The sequence below is a fragment of the Synchiropus splendidus genome, chromosome 12 (genome assembly GCF_027744825.2).
Source record: "Synchiropus splendidus isolate RoL2022-P1 chromosome 12, RoL_Sspl_1.0, whole genome shotgun sequence".
NCBI lineage: Eukaryota > Metazoa > Chordata > Actinopteri > Syngnathiformes > Callionymidae > Synchiropus > Synchiropus splendidus.
The window spans coordinates 6,109,002-6,128,589 of NC_071345.1; the positions used below are offsets into that span (position 1 = coordinate 6,109,002).

The following is a 19,588-nucleotide window of genomic DNA, read 5'->3' on the forward strand; positions in this document are numbered from 1 at the left end:
TCAAGTTGTATTGTTTGGAAACATCAATAGTTGTTGGCTTAATACTTCTTTTTTTGGGCTTCTCCCTTCAGGGGTGGCCACAGTGGATCATCTTCCTCCATCTCCCACTGTCCTCTGCTTCCTCTCCTACAAACCTCATGTCCTCCTTCACCACCTCCATAAATGTCCTCTTTGGCCTTCCTCTCCACCTTCTGCCTGGCAGTTCCAACCTCAACATCTTCCTACCAATGTACTGGCTCTCTCTCTCCTCTGTACATGTCCAAACCATCTCCATCTAGCCTCTCTGACTTGGTCTCCTAAACACCTGACATGTGCTGAATACAGTTGAATTAAACAGTGACGCTGCTCACAAGTGTTTGCCTTGGTATTATAGCTGTAAACAGATGTTATTTTCTAAATGCTTTCAAGTGAAGCAAAACAGTGGAACTCCAAACTAAGATATTTATCTTGGATGCTGTGCTGACCGATGCTAAACTGGAACTTAAACACCGTTCTTCACATATTTATTGATCCAGAAGTGATAGTTTTTTATACTGGTGAATGTAACAATGCTTAGTATTCAAGGTATTTATATTTATTTTTTTCTACAATATATATACAAAGGTGCCGCGAACACCCAGACTAAAGCAGCTGAAGGACTTGAATTCTTAATGTTTCTGCCGCTGACTTGGGGTCACAATTTGAATTCTGAATAATCCGACAAGGAGGGGTGTGTAGCTCCAGAGCTCCTTTAGAACCACAAGCCATGTCGACAATACTGGTCGAATGAAGACAACCACCACCACGACTACATAAACCATGTCATTTTTATTGTTACTGTACATTCAGTGCACTCTTAGATTGGACTCACTCCAAAGAAAAGCATATATTTACACATGAGCACACTTGGCATGAACACAACAAACAAAAAACACAAGGAAATGTTACACAACACTGTCCAGTCAAAACATTTTTTTTTCACATTATTCCCTTTGTCGTGTCAAGTGTGTGTGTGAGTGTGTGTGTGAGTGTGTGTGTGTGTGAGAGAGTGTGTGCATAGTTACCCTGTCCTTCCCGCCGAGCTAAGAAGTTTATAATCACAATGAACCAAATCTCGCTTTTAACTTGATTCATATATCACAATTGCTAACATATTGCTTTTGAGCGGAGTAAACCTCCTGGGTAATCACATGTCCATGGTACACACACACACACGGCGAGCGGGCTCCTCTGTACACGGCGGCCCGCGGAGGTTCCTCCATGCCTTATGCAAATCTTGTCATCTCAGAGAGCACGGAGATAAGATAAGTCCGCAAATGGAACAGCGAATAAGCAGCGTTCTCCTCCGAGGAATGTGTCCCCCAATTGCAGTCGCTTCATCTACATTTTTTAATACCCAGTCAGTGATGTCACTTTATTTCTGTGCCACCGATTCCCAGGAGGAACCCGTGGCCCGCTTCCAAACCCAGAGTCATTTTCAAAATATGAATTGAGGTATAAGGTCTAGACTACTTCACTGGCTATACGTCCTGCTGTGTCAATCAAAGAAGTAAAAAAAAAAAGAAAGCAAAAATAACTTCTCCAGTCGCCTACATGTGGGACGGAGGCAGCAGCGCGGCAGCTTCGGGGACGGCGGAACAAAAATAAAAGAACATTTCTTCAGCTTGCATAGCCCAGTGATTTCCACAAACCCCGCCCACTTTTTACCAAAATAAACCGCCCCAGAGGTGACGGCAACGCAGGGTTTAATTGCTCCATTTCTACAGAGGGTTTCAACACGGATTTAATTGGCTGTTGAGGAAACCTTTCAGAGAAGTGAATGAAGAATTTTAGCTCAGAGTGAAGACAAGCGCGAGAAGCTGGGAGAGAGATTGCACAAGGAGGAATTCACTTTCTTCTCCTCCGACGTTCATAAATAAACAATTAGGTTTTACATCATAAATAAGTACATATAGAAAGAGAGCAGCGGTGAAGCGTTGAAGTAAATAAATTAACTGGACACTTTGCTTTGGTTTGCTTCTCAAAACACATTTGGGCAGCTTCAAATATGTCGGCCCCAGTGTATAACGTACACATCATTTACCTAGTTAAGGCAATATTCTGAACTCAACATGTAAACAGCAGATGGAGACTGAGCAGCATGTTGGACACAAGTTGCTGTTTGACTCCGTCTCTCCATAAGATCTGGAGGAGGAGTCAGATAGGAGGAGTCATAGCATGGTTGAGTGTGTGAGTTCAGCAGATTTGGAGAATTTCCAACTTTAGATGTTACATACCTCAGAAAAAGCAGAAGAAGAGGAGTGAGGTTGACTGAGGTTAGCATTCGTGACGTCCAGAAGGCTAATGTTTCTTCTATTATCTCAACACATTTTAACAAACTAGCCTACGTCTAAAGCGTCACTTAACTCTTTTTTTTCACTTAAATGTTCAATATTTCATAGTAAAGTATAAATAGAGTTCTGCTTTTATGATGGCAGATATCACCAGTCCGATGCAAGCGGCAAGCTAAAACAGAAACGTCAGCCATTTTGGATCCCTTAAAGAGATGAAAGCTGAGATCAAAAATATTTTCCGACAGGACTGGGAGTGAGATTATTCCTTAAGTTAAATCTCTGGCAGCTGGTGGTTGTTGGGTTCGAATGCCACCTTTGCCGAGGTGGAAGTGTCGGCTAAATGACATTACAACAACTTGTATCCAACACGTTGGTTCACATATTCAAGTTCTCTCGCCGCGTAATGTTTTAGCTTCCGATCGCCGCCAAACACAGCAAGGCTGACATCTCCGTTACCGAACGCCTTTCAGTTCGTCTGTAAGCACCGTGTTAGCCTCAACGCCGCGTCGGTGAAGCAACCAGGAGGTAAATATATCATGAGATCGATGTACACGAACACGGCCCCGGTCCAGTGCAAGTCCACACACGATATACAGAACACACATTATACAGCAGGTAGACCAGTGATCGACTATTGCTTTGATTTAGAAAAGGTCAGGAGACAAACGAAGAGCGACGGCAACATGAACAGGGGGATGGATATAGTTTAAGAAACAGACGCTTGAGGTGATATAGAGCAAAGGGCCTCTGGTTATAAGGAGACCACAGTTGCCTGATCTCTGTACACAACATTTATTTACATCCTCGTGATCCCGTCAGGTTGATATTCGCCTCTTTAAAACTACACACCTTCAGAGGTGCTAGAAATCAAGCTTCCGCTGTCACTTGGCACATCGCCGTCACTTCTTTCCCAATGCTCTGTCCCACGCCTCGCATTGGCTGATGCAGCTGTCCGTCAAACGCCAGGCCCACCTGTCAAGCCTTGGCCTCCAGCATCTCCAGGAAGAGTTTGTGCATGGGGACCTTGCCCTGCATTTTGATGCTGTAGAAATGCTGCACGGCCTTGGTGGCGGTCTGACGGAGCAGGGGGAGGGTCATGAGCAGCTTGCCCGCCCGCCGCGGGTCCTCCGGGTGCTGGGAGCCCTCAAAGTCCTGCAGGGCCTCGTGAAGAGAATCCTGAAGCCTCTGGACCGCCTCGATGTTCTCTATGTGCATCGAATCTGGAAGGAGACAAAGACACAAGATGAGAACCTCAATTGCTGCAGTACGTCATGGGGCCTGACGGAAGATGTTTCAGGTTCAATTCTGAGCAGCGCAGGACTAAGGGGCTTTTCACACTGCAGGTTCTGTCTCGGGTGGCCTGAGTCCGATTCGCCCCCTGCTGTGCAGCCTCACACCTCTGCACCTCACCATGTCCCTTTTTCCTCCTCAGCTGGTGTCGCTCTGCGCAAAATAGCTGGTTTGAGACCCATGACGAAGCATGTCTGAAGGAAGTCGTCATCAGCCGTGCGACAACCTGTTTACCACCATCGGCTTGACCAGGAAAGAGTCTTGTCATGTTTATTTTACAAGGAAATAGCGGAAATAAGCTGCGTAATACGGAGCGTCTTGACTGATACAGTCCTCCTCATGCAGACAGCTGCGCTGCAGCCACATCACAGCAGTGAAAACAGTTACTGTAGAGTGCGGCATTATTCATTAAGCAAATCTGTCTGTCAATAAAATCAGGTGTTTATCAGCCTAATAAAGGTGAAAACATTCCGGACCGCTGCCCTGTGCTCCCGTCCCCGAGCACGATTTTCCTGCAGCTCCCAGCTGCACACCCCAGTGTTCTGGGAGTTTGAGAAGTTGTTTATGAACGATGTTGTACGCCCAGACAGCGATCAGACCCTTTACTGTCCGGCATTTATCATGTTTGTGTGGAGTCATGCTCATCTAGCGCAGAGTCGCCCGAGGCGAGAAGCTCACCCCCGCTGAGAGTTTCCCGAGACAAAGTGCAGCTCTGCAGCTGGGATCAAGTCCGCGGCCAAAACCCGACTCGCTTGTGTTCACATCTCAGACTTTTGAGCCAAAAGAGCTTTGTCTCGAGACAGAACCCGCCGTGTGAAAGCGCCCTAATAAAAACACGTGGGATCCGATGGAGACCATAAACACAAACAGCTTAATCTGGGCCCAAACATCGCATCAGTGTTTTGTCATCAGACGGCGCGCTTTAGCAAACATGTAATTTAGCAGAAAGGTTTTCTCTTGATACCTGGCTAATGATGTTCCTGAAATAAATGCTGCGTGTGTCGAGGACTCTGGGGAGGACGATGGAGCGCTACTGTATAAATACATGGTGGGTTGAGAGGAAAAAAAGATTCATTTCTGTTGGTATCTCCGACCACATGCACAGCTCCTGCTAATGAATTCAGATGGCGGCATTACTGGGATATCGTTGGGCTGAATGATGGCGGCAGATGGACTTCATTTCCATAAGAAAGAGCAGTCGCTCCGCTTATGTACACGCTCGAAAATAAAACCAGTTGAGACTTATTAAAAACTGCCCTTAACGTACAGGTCGCGCAGGCGGAAGAGAACAGGAGTCGAGTCATTTAAAGGACACGGGAGAACGGTGCATCGCTGGTGTAGCTGAAGCCCTCCTCATCTGAGCTGGGATTGGGAGGTCGATGTGGTGTTCACTTAACTTACACTTCTGTGGTCGAAAGAGAGCACACAGATATGGATTTATTTACAGTCTAGCTGCAAATAAATGAGTCGAGCACAGGCCTCGCGGCTCCTGGCTCTTCACCAAATGAGTCGCAGAACTGGCTGCGATTTTGGTCAAGTTTCCGGCGAAATGTCAAAATATTGTTCAAAGACTTTGACTAGCGTTTAACTTTGAAACATAAACAATAAACCTCGCCGCACATGCTCCAAGCTTGGAGCGTCATCAGATCCACGATGTACATGACTTAGTTCCACGTTTCATTTTGTCATTCCCTAAACAATAGGTATGGCATGTGCTTCGCCTATTACTCACTGTTTATCGTTGTGAAGTCTGTTTAATTCAGTGGAGCGAAGATGAGACGCTCCAGTCTGCAGCGTCGCTCACACACACACTGACTGGGGCCACGTTATTGGTGGCATTAGCCACGTAAAAAAAAAAATAAATAAAATAACTGGCGCAAACATTTCTATCTACTACGCTTTCCAGGAGGGTCACGGTGAAATGTATGAATTAAAAAAAAAATATGCCCAAGAGACACACGCCGGACGCGAACCAGCAACCTTGTGACACACAGGGAGCCGCTCTTGTCACGTGACCAGCTGTTCAGGTGAGCCTTACTGCCTTACATATTTGTAGGATGTGGCTCTTTGCAGCAACACAGTGAAAGAATGTGGCCCATAACAATGAGACCCAGTTCCACACTTACATGAAGCAGCATCAGGAGACTTTGACAGTCCATCTAGAAGCCTTTTTAAAGTGTTTGTCTACTTATACATGAACTGACCATCCGGCCAGGTTGAACCTTCAGACTTGTACCGTGTATTTCTGACCCCATATTAGTCCAGAGGCGAAACACCCATGACCTAGATTTTGTTTTGACAGATGAACACGGGCGCTTTGTGGCCCAAATAGCAATAAGGAAACACATAAATACTAGTGAAACATGCCTTGATACAATGAAGTGCCATGTGTGCATACTACTTCAATAATAAGAGTAATATCACCGCCAGATTTTGGAGTATTTGTAGCATCATTTTGAAGGGCACCACTTCAGGCTAATGGCATAAATAATGTGGGAAACCTTGACTGTTTAGTGGCGAAGTGATCCTTGGTGTGAAAGCTTTGCGAGAACTTGGCTTCATGTTAAGAAAAAGTGGCGTCAATAATTACATTGAAGAGCCTGAGTTTGCAGCCATAAGTAGCAAATGTTGCAGACAAATGGCACATAAAGCTGCTTCCCGTCAAAGACAAACAAGTGGCGGTGAAGTGCGCGGGAAGGCGACATGTTAAAGTTGAGTGTGAACATGTAAATGAGGCAGAAAAAAAAGGAAGGTACAAGGCTAATTATGTTCCAAACGGACTGATTAAGTCTCTTTTACCAGTCGCCTTCTGTGTAAATTGCGTTCCTATCTTGGGAAATTAACTCGGCAGCGTGGGCCGCACATGTGTTGCTGCGCTCCTCACTTGAAACCCGCATGTTAATACTGATCTGATCCCTGTTTGGCATGAAACGTGTGTGTGTGTGCGAGAGGCCAGAGGAGCCGATCGAAAGTGTGTGAATTGTCGTCTGTGATCATATTTGTGCGCGCGCGGTTGTGTGTGTATTTGCGGGAGGTTATGGGCGGAATGCAAAACTAACTTTGAAGAAACAATTTCCATGTAATCCGTCAGCAGCCTGGCATCAATCCCGTCGATACTCCGCTAATTACAAAATCAATGGCCATGAATTTCCACAGCTGTCACACCCACAGGAGCCCAGGAGCCCCGGAGCCCAGGCCTTCCTAGATCCGCCTTCAAACGGCGCCGAAGCTGCCCCCTCGGCCTGCCTGAGCCCCTCGCTCGACCCCAGCTCGGCTCTCTCACACTTCTCCTTTACTTCGACACCCCTGACTCTCCGCGCTCCCCCCCCCCTTCCCCCTCCCTCCCTCCGATCTCCGTCCCCCCGCGGAGAGTTTGTCATCACACGACTGAAACCACTGGGCTCAGCATTTTTCATTTTTCAGTCAGGCAGGAGAAAAGACTCCTAACAGGAATTGATTAGTGGGGGACAGGGCCGGCCTCATGAAAAGCAAACTGTCGATACGGGCGCAGCATCTTCACATCGGAACAAACGAGGCCCGTCGCTCCCCGACGCTCATTCCACTCCACTTAACACATTTTATTGACAGCCCCTGTTTTCCTAATGAAATGCTAAATATATCTCCCTCAGCTGCGGCGCTCTGGCAGCCACTGTTATGGAGATGGAGGGACTCGCAGCACGGCGCGGCGGTGGCGCGCGCACACACACACACACGCACGCAAATTAAAAAAGTAAACACAGGCAGGCTCTCACAAACAGGGGGCGTTAAATTAAACAACCCGGCCGACCTCTTTGTCCCCCCCTTATCAGTTATCCTTCAGTGTGGGAGCGATGGCCTCGCCAGATAAGGGCAATTTTTGCTTCATTTCATTGTTTGCTTTAATTAAATGCCAACTATCTGGATTTATTCCATGAAGATTAGATCGCGGAGACAAAAGCAATTGGAAGAGAATAAGTGATATTTGACAGAGCACAATTGTTATTATTGATCACCCGCTCCGCGCCTGATAACCAGCTTGTTTCATAAACTGGGATTGTTTGCTCGGCTGAGCCTCGCACATGAAGACTATGGAATCACGGCGTTTTTCAAGAAGTCCTGACATGAAGAGCCGTAAAAATACAGCGGCTATTTCGGTTGTGACATGCTCACAGAGCGAAATATAAACATGGAAATAGGCAGTATTTTCAAAGCGCTGACTTTTGATGGAATTAAAAAGCGGCTGCGAAGCTCACCCTCTGAAGTCCCTCTGGTGTGTCTGAAACCTGCCCAGTCTCTCACCTGAATTAGCCAGAGCGATGGCTTTGAGCGTGACAAACTCCTCCTTGTCGATGCGCAGCTTCTTGTAGCGTCGCACCAGCGGCAGGATGGCCACGTGGAGGTCCAGCAGGCCCGAGATCCTGGCCTGCTCCTCGTCCACCACGTAGTCCTCGGCGTACATGATCTCGTCCTCGCAGGACAGCGACCGGAACACGATGCTCAGCACCAGGATCTCCATCCAGGCGCTCTGCAGCAGACTCATCTGGTCGGCCAGGGAGAGAGTGGAAAACCCTGCGTGGCAAAGAGCGGGACATTACTTTTTAGTGTGATGAGACAAGTTAGTGCCAAGTCTTTTTCCAGGGTTTACTGCAGGTGTATTGATCTTCGTCTGAGGCTGCTTCAACGTGGAGCCATCTGCCAAGTGTGGGGCGAATTAAGTCTGCATCATCGGGCCACAATCACAACCTTTTCTTCTGTTTTGTTTTTCTCAGATTAAAACAGTAGTTACACCAATAGTTACACCTAAACATGTTTATTGAACGTGTCCTGAGGTGACTGCATTTTTGACTGAAACACAGAAAATCAGAGCAGCACATGTGACGTATACAAAAGAGCAGCATCTGTTAAGTGCTAAATATATATTTATTTTAAATAATACACAGGAAAAAAAGTCATCATATGAACAGTATTTGACAGATGACCTTTACAGATGACCTTTACAATATTTAAAATGTCAAATGAGCTGTAACTTGAATGCTAAGTGATCAAACAACCTCTTGCCTCGACAAACCGAAGAATGTTGTGTGAAGTAAAATAGAAACAAAAAAGAAAAAAAGTGAAAAATGACATAATGTGGCTTTGTTCTAAAAGTTGCTACAGGGCAAGTTGAGGTGATGTAGCCAAAAAGATAATTGAGAGATAGAGGTTAATGTAGTTAAAAACACGCCAAAACAGTAATCTAAAGACCACATTACTAATATTACTTCGAATAAATTATTTTATATTTATGATTTATACTTATTTATGAATGCATTTTTCCAGAAAGATCAATTTATTTTAGGGAATTAGTGGGGGGTGGAACAGATAAAGAATTCATGCTAAACTGCTAAATGCTAACTGCTGACAGGAATCTGCTCCATGAAAGGTTTTAAATTCCAGCTTTATGCAGGACAGAAATATTAGAAATAAAGTTGTCATAACAGTGGCATACTAAGTGCTTATGCCTTTGCATGAACTTTTAAGTTTTATCATACAGCCAATGTCTCAGCAACAGCAAATAAGCAGCCCCTTCTTTGTCTTTGGTCTGATGTTTAACCTTCAAACTTAAAGCAATTCCAGATCTGGAGTTTGTCCCATCAACTCTGGCGCGCGACGGACACCTGAAAGGGCCCCGACCCGCCACATGGGCCCAGATATGTTGAATAGGAAGGTGACTGGGGCTATTGACCGGGACCTTCAACCCAGCACCCCACTTGCTTAAATGTGAGTTGGCCGGGACGGGAGCAGACTTAAAAAGAGGTCCTCTTATCAAGCAAATAGAGAGGCGACAGAGGTGGAGAATGAGCGAGAGAGAAAAGAGTGGCGGGGAAGCCATTGATTCGTAGATTGTAATCGGTCCACCAAATGCGAAAGGGCCATCGATCCAAGCTCAGATCTGACAAACAGACAGTTGATGGAGGACATCCGGTACAGGTTTCACGCGGGGGAGGGGAGGACTTGGGGTTAAAACCAGCCAGATATTAGCGGCTGCGCGCCAGCAACTTCATCGGTTCGGAGGTAGCCCACGACCTCAAGTCCAACCCTCCTGTTGGAAAATGGAAAAACAAGTCTGACTATGATTTGTCAAAAACCTAAGTATTATTTTTCTTCATCTTGCAAATTATTTTGAATTATTGTTTTTAAAAGTGCAATTGGAAACAATAGCGCTAAAAGCGAGACCAAGGAAATATGTTGTAATATCAATATATTCTAAAAGTAAAAGTTATAAGTACAGTTAACTGAATTCTGTTTAAGTAAATTTGTTAAAATAAAAAATAGTTTAAATAGCTGAAACACTTACAAAAAGAAAACAGCGAAACATGAGCATGAATAATTGATAAATCTATGGGGTGTTTTTTTTTTGTTTTTTTTTTGTATGTTAACGTTCAGGTTTTGTCAAGGGTTTGGCAAACATAGCGGCAGTGAAAGAGGAAGAAGGTCCAGCACTCCACTTGATGCGCTGGTTTCCAGTCCATTTCCTGGAGCTGGAGCGACTTCCTGGCTCCCCGGGGAGCGGCCCGGAGTTTGAGGTGCGTGGCCCGGAGGTGGCGGACTTAAGTGTTGCTCCAGAGAGCAGCTCCCCAGATAAAATATCAATATTTCTCAGACTGATTCTCAGCCGTTTAACCAAACATGACACAATATTGAGCTGCAGAGAGGTCTGGAAGCACTGAAGTCACTCCCACAATACTAAACACAATGGACAGCTCTCACTTGAGCTTTACTTGTGGCAGTGTCGGCATTGTATTTTCTTCCAAATCACAATGTTACATGAGCGAATGATGAGATTCTTATTACACCGGTAAGATGCAGCCTCACACTTCAACTCAGCTGTTTTGTCTCGCAACACGACCACCAACTTTTTCAGACTGTGCTGAAACAGAGTAACTGGATCAAAGACTACTGTATTGATATTTATATTTTCAATATCTAATAATAACTAAACAAGATTTTTCTATCAAAGCCAATCAATAGCTCAATAGAGATGAATAAAATCATGTGGCGACTAAAAAGATGAGGCAGATGTGATCATGAAAATGTCTAATCCTATGTGTCTATTACAAAGACTGAAATATTAATAAAAGAAAAGGTTGTTTTTTTCCTCCAATACATGCACTTCCACATGTCGCATCTGTTGTTTGTACTTATCTATTTATTTTAATTTTCCCAAATTTATACATTTTTATTTCTACTTATGGCCCTCATGCGACTCCATACTGCTAGCGTTTGGCTTACATTGTTTTATTATATATTTGTAATTTTCATATTTTCATGCAAAGCTGCAGATAGGCGAACAATGTCTAAGAAAAGGATTTTATATTTTATTTATATTATAGCTTAAATATTCCTGATGATTATTAACACAAGTCTTGTTTCAGTCTTAGTCAAATGAAATATAATTTAAAGTATATTTGTAATTTTCATATTTTCATGCAAAGCTGCAGATATGCGAACAATGTCTAAGGAAAGGATTTTCTTTATTTTAATATGTTTTAGCTTAAATATTCTTCATTCATATGAGTCTTGTTTCAGTTCAAAATTACAAAGTATATTTGTAATTTTCATATTTTCATGCAAAGCTGCAGATAGGCGAACAATGTCTAAGAAAAGGATTTTATATTTTATTTATATTATAGCTTAAATATTCCTAATGATTATTAACACGAGTCTTGTTTCAGTCTTAGTCAAATGAAATATAATTTAAAGTATATTTGTAATTTTCATATTTTCATGCAAAGCTGCAGATATGCGAACAATGTCTAAGAAAAGGATTTTCTTTATTTTAGTATGTTTTAGCTTAAATATTCTTCATGATTATTCATATGAGTCTTGTTTCAATCTTAGTCAAATGAAAAGTAATTTAAAGTATATTTGTAATTTTCATATTTTCATGAAAAGTTGCAGATAGGCGAACAATGTCTAAGAAAAGGATTTTCTTTATTTTAATATGTTTTAGCTTAAATATTCTTCATGATTATTCATATGAGTCTTGTTTTAATCTTAGTCAAATGAAATATAATTTAAAGTATATTTGTTATTTTCATATTTTCATGCAAAGCTGCAGATATGCGAACAATGTCTAAGAAAATGATTTTATATTTCATTTATATTATAGCTTTATTTATATTATAGCTTATATAGCCTAAATATTCGTAATGATTATTAACACGAGTCTTGTTTCAGTCTTAGTCAAATGAAATGTAACGTAAAGTCATTTTTCCACTTTAAATCAGACCTAGAAGAACAGAAAGGTGTTTTTACAGATGCAGATGTCAGAGATTTGAACTCCGTCTCAGCACGTCTCCCACACAAAGCTCAGGCAGCACTGTGGCGCAGGTAAAGAAGGGAGGAGTAATTGAGAGTCTATTCGGGAGAATGAAGTGAGCGAGCGCTGAAGCCTGCAGCCGTCATGGAGAGCTCGCTCTAAAACAGACAGCAGTTCACTCTCTATTCATTTAGTATCATTACAGGCCTCCTAAGAGCCCTAATGGGCCTAATAAAAAGACAGAGGTAATAATGAGACTAGTGGGTCCTGTATGAGCAGGAGGGGGAGGGGCGGGGGGAGGAGGAGGAGGGAGAGCCATGGGCTGGCACAGAGACTGGGCAGAGGAGAAGCAATACCAGGGGGCGCTGTGGATTATAAATGGACGGCGTGTGTTAACAGCTGCACGACTTGGCCGGCGACCTCTGACCTTGCCACAAGCGCGCCTGTGATTCTGGTTCCATTTTGGTGGCGGAGCAACTCCCAGTCAATGTGAGGAGATCCAGCCTGAAACTGGACTCGCACAGTCAGAGCCAAGACGGGAGCGAGGAGCGACTCTCCCCGCAAACATCCACAGCAAAACCCTCTCACATCTGGATGCTGAAGGACCTTCACATTAATGGAGCCATCTGCAGTAATGACTCTTATTAGCTCATCGTTACGGCCATTTGTGCAGCGGGCTATGAGTGTAATGGAGGGAGTGGACTGTTAAACTGTAGGGACCCCTTTTGTCTTAATCGTTACTGGGTGACACGCCGACCCTCTGGCCCCGGCTAAAACGTCCCGCGAGTGTTGCGCGTCCCTTAAATAACTCTGTCAAGTCTGGATTTAGATCTCCCCCCCGATCGATACTTATTCGCGGGGGCTGAGGCGCAGGGACGAGAAAATATGCCTCGTATTCCTCCGTCCCAAAATGGAGCGGAGGAAAACAAGGTCGGGGAAGGAAAGTGTGTATTTGGGTCAGAGGAGCTGCTCGTGTTCCTGACACTGCCACTTATTTTGTTTTCAGGGTAAAGAGGTGAGACAGCAGCCTCGTACCCCTCTGCTCCCACTAATGGCATGATCAGACCGTGCAGCTCCCCAGAGCCGACGCTCCCGCGTTCCCACAGCCTGTTTGGGAACGTCACACCTTCTCCAACATGGAATTGCAGTAATTAAGAGCTAGAAATGCAAATCTGATGGTGTGAGGGAGGCAGAGCTTGAAGCGCGTCTCACACCGAGACCCTCCTGCCTGCTGCACCTTCACCCTGGTGCAGAGCAGAACTAAGGCTTCGCTGTTATCGTGGAGCAGATGAAAGAAGAAAGAAAACGTTTGGTGAAGTTGGATTTAGACATTTTCAACAACTTAAAAAAACCCAATCAACCTTGATATTTATTGAAGTATATTCTTGTTCACCATTCTTCTAATTCACCTCAGTGTTTTATGTATTTTTCATTAATATTTTGTCAATGAATTTGCTGTTAACATTCACGCATATAAATGAACAAAACAGTTTGAATATTCCTTATTATATACACATAAATCTGTGGAATATGTCATTGTATATGCTGCAACCTGCTATAAGAATTGTGTGTATATATATTTATATATATATATATATATACACACATACATACATACATATACATATATATATATATATATATATATATATATATATATATATATATAGTGAGCAAAAAAAACTTTGCTGACACAAATATAATATAATAAAACAATGTCTTCCTATCAAAGCTAGTTCACTTCACACAACAGCGCAGTCGTGTTCAGACGCTTGCTGCTACACAGGACAACAACTACAGCTTTTTCTCTTTCCGTGATCGATTGTATTAAAGGTTCCTGGAAGTATGTAAATATCTTTTTATGTTACACAGGAGTGGATCAATAGAAAGCATCGTCTTGAATTGAAACACACCCCAGCATCTGTTTGGGCTGATAGAGATGAGCAGAAAAGAATTCCATTTGCATAACAAGACTTATTTAAGAATTGGTCAGCGGCACGGAGGAAATCTCTCCGTGTTTCCCTAAATAAATCAATTTTACCGCCGGCCCAGTGCAGTCTCCTTAAGTAAGAAAGAGGATTGCTTTCTTTAAGTCTGGGATTGAAATGGAATACATTGACATGGGGGCGTCTCCCACCCTGCGACTCTCCCACCCTGCTCAGTGGAATCAAAGGTTTCAGCTGCTCTTTATTGATTAGATTTTAGAATATGGGACTCGCTGCTCCCTTTGGTGCAGATGAGCAGCAGATAATAATTATCCAGTCTGCGTGTGTGTGTGTGTGTGTTGGGGGTGTGTGTTTTTGCAGCCGACTGAAACTGTATTCCCACAGTTTGAGAAAATGCCATCCTTTATTTTTGACGCTGCTATCTAGCCACCGCGAACATCTGCTGGTGTGAAGTGAAGATGGGGTCGCTCTACCTGGGATGTGTTTGGCCCAGCCGATGATGACCACCAGCTCACGGTCGGCCAGGTCGCACAGCGTGGTCAGGGCCTTGATGTCCCCGTCAGGCATGGTGGGGTCGGGCATGGCGTAGATCTTCTCCGGCTCCACCACCAGCAGATGAGACACGATCTTCGTCACTGAGGAATAGAAATGAAGAAAATGCAAAACACTTGAGGCTTGGTAGCCACATTCAAATAAACATTCATTATATTCTACCAGATTATAATCTGGTTTTTTTTTATGCAGACCCAACAGATTCAGTCATAAAAGCAAGGTTGTTTAAAAGAGTTGACTCAATCAAAACAGTATATCTTTTATCAAAGCAGCGGCAAATTCATTAACTTTAATGTTGAAAATGGTCCTTAGGTTTAAGATATCAATACAGTGGTTAATTTTATTTATACAGTAGTATTGTCTTAACTGTGGACATGCTCTTAAATATGGTTTAATTGTTAAACAATTTTTTTATTAAAAAAAAAATTCAAGATGATTTTTTTCAATGAAAAAAATATCTCAATAAAACCTTAAATATTTTTCTTTATTGACAATGATTGTTTCAAACAAAAAACAAACTGAGTTTGCAAATGTCAAGTGAATGAAGTGCAGATAAAAAAGATCCCATTTCACATCTTAACAGTGCGATCCTGTTGTTTTTGTTGTGTTGCCTTCCATTACTAAGATTTGTTTACTTTGTGGGAGGACTCCAACAAGAAAGGGTGACTCACAAGGCTTTTTGGCAGGAGGGGGGAGGGTGAGGCCGAGGTAGGAGCTGTTGTCCGTGTCCATCCTCCGTTTGTACTTCTGCCTGCCTCCTCTTACCCGGTCCAGACGAACGCCTGCAGGAAAAGAAATCTGGTCAGGATCATCCTTTCTTTTTGAATTCAGACTTTAAGTAAAGAAGCAACCAGTTCAGGACCATCAAACTCAAACTTAAAATGTGTGAACTCTCCAAGAAGCCCTCTGACCTCGTACCAGAATCTCAAATCAATCTGGTGCCATGAGTTATGTCTTTTTGAATTGAGGCTTTTGAATAAAAATTTCAGATGCTTTATTATGTTTATAATAACTTTATCAATGTCGGCAGGATTTAAAAGGTGCATTTCAAATGACCATAACCGTTGTATTAGAGAGAGCTAAGTTATTTGTTGAGTTAGAAAATGAGTGAAATGAAAGTGATTTCATTTCAGTTCAAGGCTAGTTGTGGAGTGTTGCAACACATTTTCAGCCTCATTCAAAACCATGCAGCTGCTCTCAGTGATGGTGAGACCACCAGGCTGCTCAGTCCGACCACAGCAACATTGCTGCGCTTATAAGTTGGCAGAGAAACTACATAATAAAAGCTCAGGAGGGAAAATATTTTTTTGTAAAGATGTAGAACAGTCCTGTCCTGTTCAGACCTAAAAAGAGACACAATCACTCACGGCCCATTTTTCAACAATTCTACAGTCATACAATCAAAACAAACCAGGTGACCTGCATGCTATGGCAGTCACTAAAGATCCGCCGCCCCATTTTCTAGCACGCTCGGGTGGAGTCAGGTGAGAGTCGAACACTTACACTTGGGGACCTCCTTTGTGTTTGAAAGACTTTGGAAAGGTCAGCCCAAATCATAGCTACCACACTGGAATTTTTGACTTTTCCGTGTCACAACTTGATACAAGAGTGGCACTGAAGCTTCCATTTCCATGTCAAAAAGAACTCCAGATGAGGAGGAGACAACCTCAGCCGTCCGAACTGGCATCTGCTCATCCCCACCACTGACTTCAGAAGAGTTGACCATCAGCAGCCTTGAATGCTCCTCTTTCTTGAGCTAGAAAAAAAACGCTCCCAGAATGCACATGCCTATCCCAAGGTGAATTATCCAGCGTATCTGGGATGATCTGGCGGTAATCTCAGAGGGCGCGGCGGCCATCACCGCCACCTTACAATCAGGATTTACACTCAGCGTCGAAAGTTGCTTGAGCGCCGACGGACAGCAAACAGACTTTACATGGTCAAGTGGAATTGAGTCGTGGGAGATTTCCCAGCCACTGGTATAAATTCCTTTGATTCCCCTGGAAACAAAGGAATCCGATTAGGATGGTCTTTCAATTTCCTGACACCGACTATCCACTAACCTAATTACCCAGCCTGCCCAGAGGGAGCTCATTCTTCCCAGCAAACACAGTGAGATCATTTTATGCCTGGCAGATTGAAGCTAAATCGAGAGCCCCCTCTCCTAACACGCCGTTGCATTTGTACGCCTTAAAGTGATCAATAAGACTGGCAAATAGACTTCTTGTTCTTTGAGCACACGTGGATGCGGCTTTAATTAGTCAGTTAGGCGCGAGGGGCGGCGTTTTGATAGATGGAGCTTCGCCGCTTGTTTTGGCCATTACTCTTGTTTAAGGTAAATCTAAAATTATAAATGCGCTGGAGGAATCTCTGCACATGTTCGCCGCCAGCTAAATCAATCCGATGGATTTAATGGCCAGCTAATAAATGCGGCGGACAAAGTCGGCGCACAGTTTTTGTAATTCAAATGACGTTACGCAGGTGCGCGACATACATTTATGTATAGACGTGTCATAAACATAGTGAGTTGTGTCGGCCGCACACAGGCTACCATCCTCCTCGGTCATGTGACAGCGACAAGTGATCGGCAGCCAGAGTTAGAATTCCAAGATCCACAGGGGCTGTTTGAACTGGAGCGTCCCACTAGCCTATAATAAATAAACGCTGACAAGAATTCGGAGCGGAGCACTAACCAGTTCCAGTTTTCGCCCCACCGACCCCTAAACCGACGGGTGAGGGTTTTTTTTTTTTTTTTTTTTTTTTTTTTAAAGATGCACTTCCTTCTGTTATCTCCTCCTCCATCTCTGCAGGATTATCTCTTCCTCATGTGATCCGGAGCAGTACCGGGAATCAGACAGCTGGATGAGGCCCCGAGGGTGTCGGAGCGGAGGGACGTGTGTCATGGGCCGCACCACATTCCACACCTCAAGCCCTGAAATCACCGGACAATATCACCCACGACTGTAATCTGGTGTCCCGCTTGCTGAGGGGGAGCATCAGGTGACCAGATTATGAGTAAAGGTTAATGTTATGTTATTAATAAAGGCGGCAGGAATTGGGACAGAATGACATGTGAGCGCAAAGGTGAGGAATAGAAGATCACGACGGAAAAGCTGACACACACTGCATGTGTCGTGCGTGTCAACACTTGTCTCATCTTGCTAGAATACATATTTTTTTAAACATATTATAATAATGTCACTGAAATCGTGCAACGACAATTACTGTTATTATCAATTAAGTTGCAACTTAGAGTAAATGTATCTTATTTTAACACAGATGATTCTGCAACCACATTGATCCACAGCACGAGGCTTTTTGGTGGTCTGTAAAAATATTAAAACATTGTTGAAAAATCCATGCTGTAAAAGTAATTTCATGATACCTGGAAGCTAAATAACGTTATTCTTATCACTTTTACAAGAAAATAACCAAATAATAAATATTTACATTACTCAATTACGCGATTAAAGCTGAGTTAACTCGCGATTAATGGCAAATTAATCACACATTTTGTATCTGTTCTTTAAGCAACGTAAAGTAACACAAGTTCCCCACTGACCATGACAATAAAGTTGACTCTGATTCTGAATCTGAGTGGCCAATAATGTTTACAATGTTGTGCTTTTCGCATGTTTTGGAGCCTTTTCACTGCCTCTGATGTCATTCTACGGAATGTTCTTGACAGTATCTGTCGGTTGTGTTGTTGGAGTCAGCAAATGTGTTGATAAAATCTTCCTTTAAGTTACATCTAAAACGGATGCAAAATGTGTGATTCATTTTCCATGAATCGTGAGTTAACTCAGCTGTAATGCGATTAATCGATATTAACATTTTAATCTATGGTCAGCCCTGTTTTTAACTGACTGGATTTTCTATTTCATTCTACTTCACCTTATTTATAACAATGTACTGTACACACTCATTTTAGGAAAGGCTTTTTCACAAGCAGAGCATGTTTTTTTCACACAAAACAGAGACTTACTTATGTGTTAAATACGTTTCCGCTTCATGTAAGGTCGATTTTTAAACTCCAATGAATGTATTTATAATTATAGTAGACTTCAACAGGCCATAATTGAACAGGTGCTGTCATGTATGACAAAAAGATCGAGTGAAAGTGCCATCTGGTCATGTGACTCAGACTCTGTGTTATGATAAGAACATGTGGGTGAATCTCACACAACTATTCCGGGCGTCTCACCTGTCAGAGAGGATGTGTCAGAATCATCTGCCCAAGAGAGATGAGAGAACTCCATATAGGCAGACGATCGAACCCGAGCTCCTGCAGCACCGGTCAGCTGAGCTGAGGCGCTCTCTGAGCAACTGCTGGTTCTGCTCTAGCTGACAGTCCAGATATGTGGAAGTTTTGGGACCAAGAGTCTGGGTGGTCTGAGGAGAGTCCACCTGCCTCAGCCAGATGTGGTGGCCTCACTCAGATGCTGCATGATAATGTCTTTGTGCCCGAGCTGAGACAACATGGCACTTCACAACCTCCCTGACCGCAAATATGTCCGAAATGGTAAACATCCACAACTATCCCAAATCTGGAGTTCAGTTTCTCACACACTTTGAGAGGGGTGTGCGTCAGAGGATTGTTGGGAAGTCTGCGCTTCCCAACAATCCTCTCCTGGAGACCAGCACCCTCCGTGTCGGATCCATCACCTGCCAGACAGTGACGACAGGCCAGCGTGGACGCTCTGGGTGGGCAGAGACTGTGCCAGCTACTTTGACACCCTAGAACAGGGGCCAGCAATTAACTTCACCAGGAGGACACATGAGAAAGTGACTGCTGTGTCTGCTCCACATTGTAACCTGAAATAAATGTCAAAATAAAAAACAGTAATCATAACAATAAAGAACCCTACTGTGTTCGTAATAAATGGGTTTGATAGCTAGATAGATAGATAGATAGATAGACAGGCAGATAGACAGATAGATATATAGATAGATAGATGGATAGACAGGCAGATAGATAGATAGACAGACAGAAAGACAGACAGACAGACAGGTAGATAGATAGATAGATAGATAGATAGATAGATAGATAGATAGATAGATAGATAGATAGATAGATAGATAGATAGATAGATAGATAGATAGACAGGCAGATAGATAGATAGACAGACAGAAAGACAGACAGACAGACAGACAGACAGGTAGATAGATAGATAGATAGATAGATAGATAGATAGATAGATAGATAG

General features: G+C 43.3%; 1 protein-coding gene across 1 annotated transcript in view; it reads right to left on the bottom strand.

Annotated features, from left to right (window-relative positions):
• Nucleotides 1–836: 836 nt before the first annotated feature.
• The window catches only part of LOC128768390 (steroid hormone receptor ERR2-like), a 37,754-nt gene continuing 19,002 nt past the window's right edge, over nt 837–19,588 (bottom strand). The window contains exons 4-7 of the mRNA XM_053881246.1: nt 15,053–15,163; nt 14,303–14,464; nt 7,881–8,150; nt 837–3,532 (exon numbers count right to left, since the gene is read on the bottom strand). Coding sequence (XP_053737221.1) covers nt 3,288–3,532; nt 7,881–8,150; nt 14,303–14,464; nt 15,053–15,163 — 788 coding nt within the window. The 3' untranslated portion in view covers nt 837–3,287. The remainder of the gene's footprint in view (nt 3,533–7,880; nt 8,151–14,302; nt 14,465–15,052; nt 15,164–19,588) is intronic.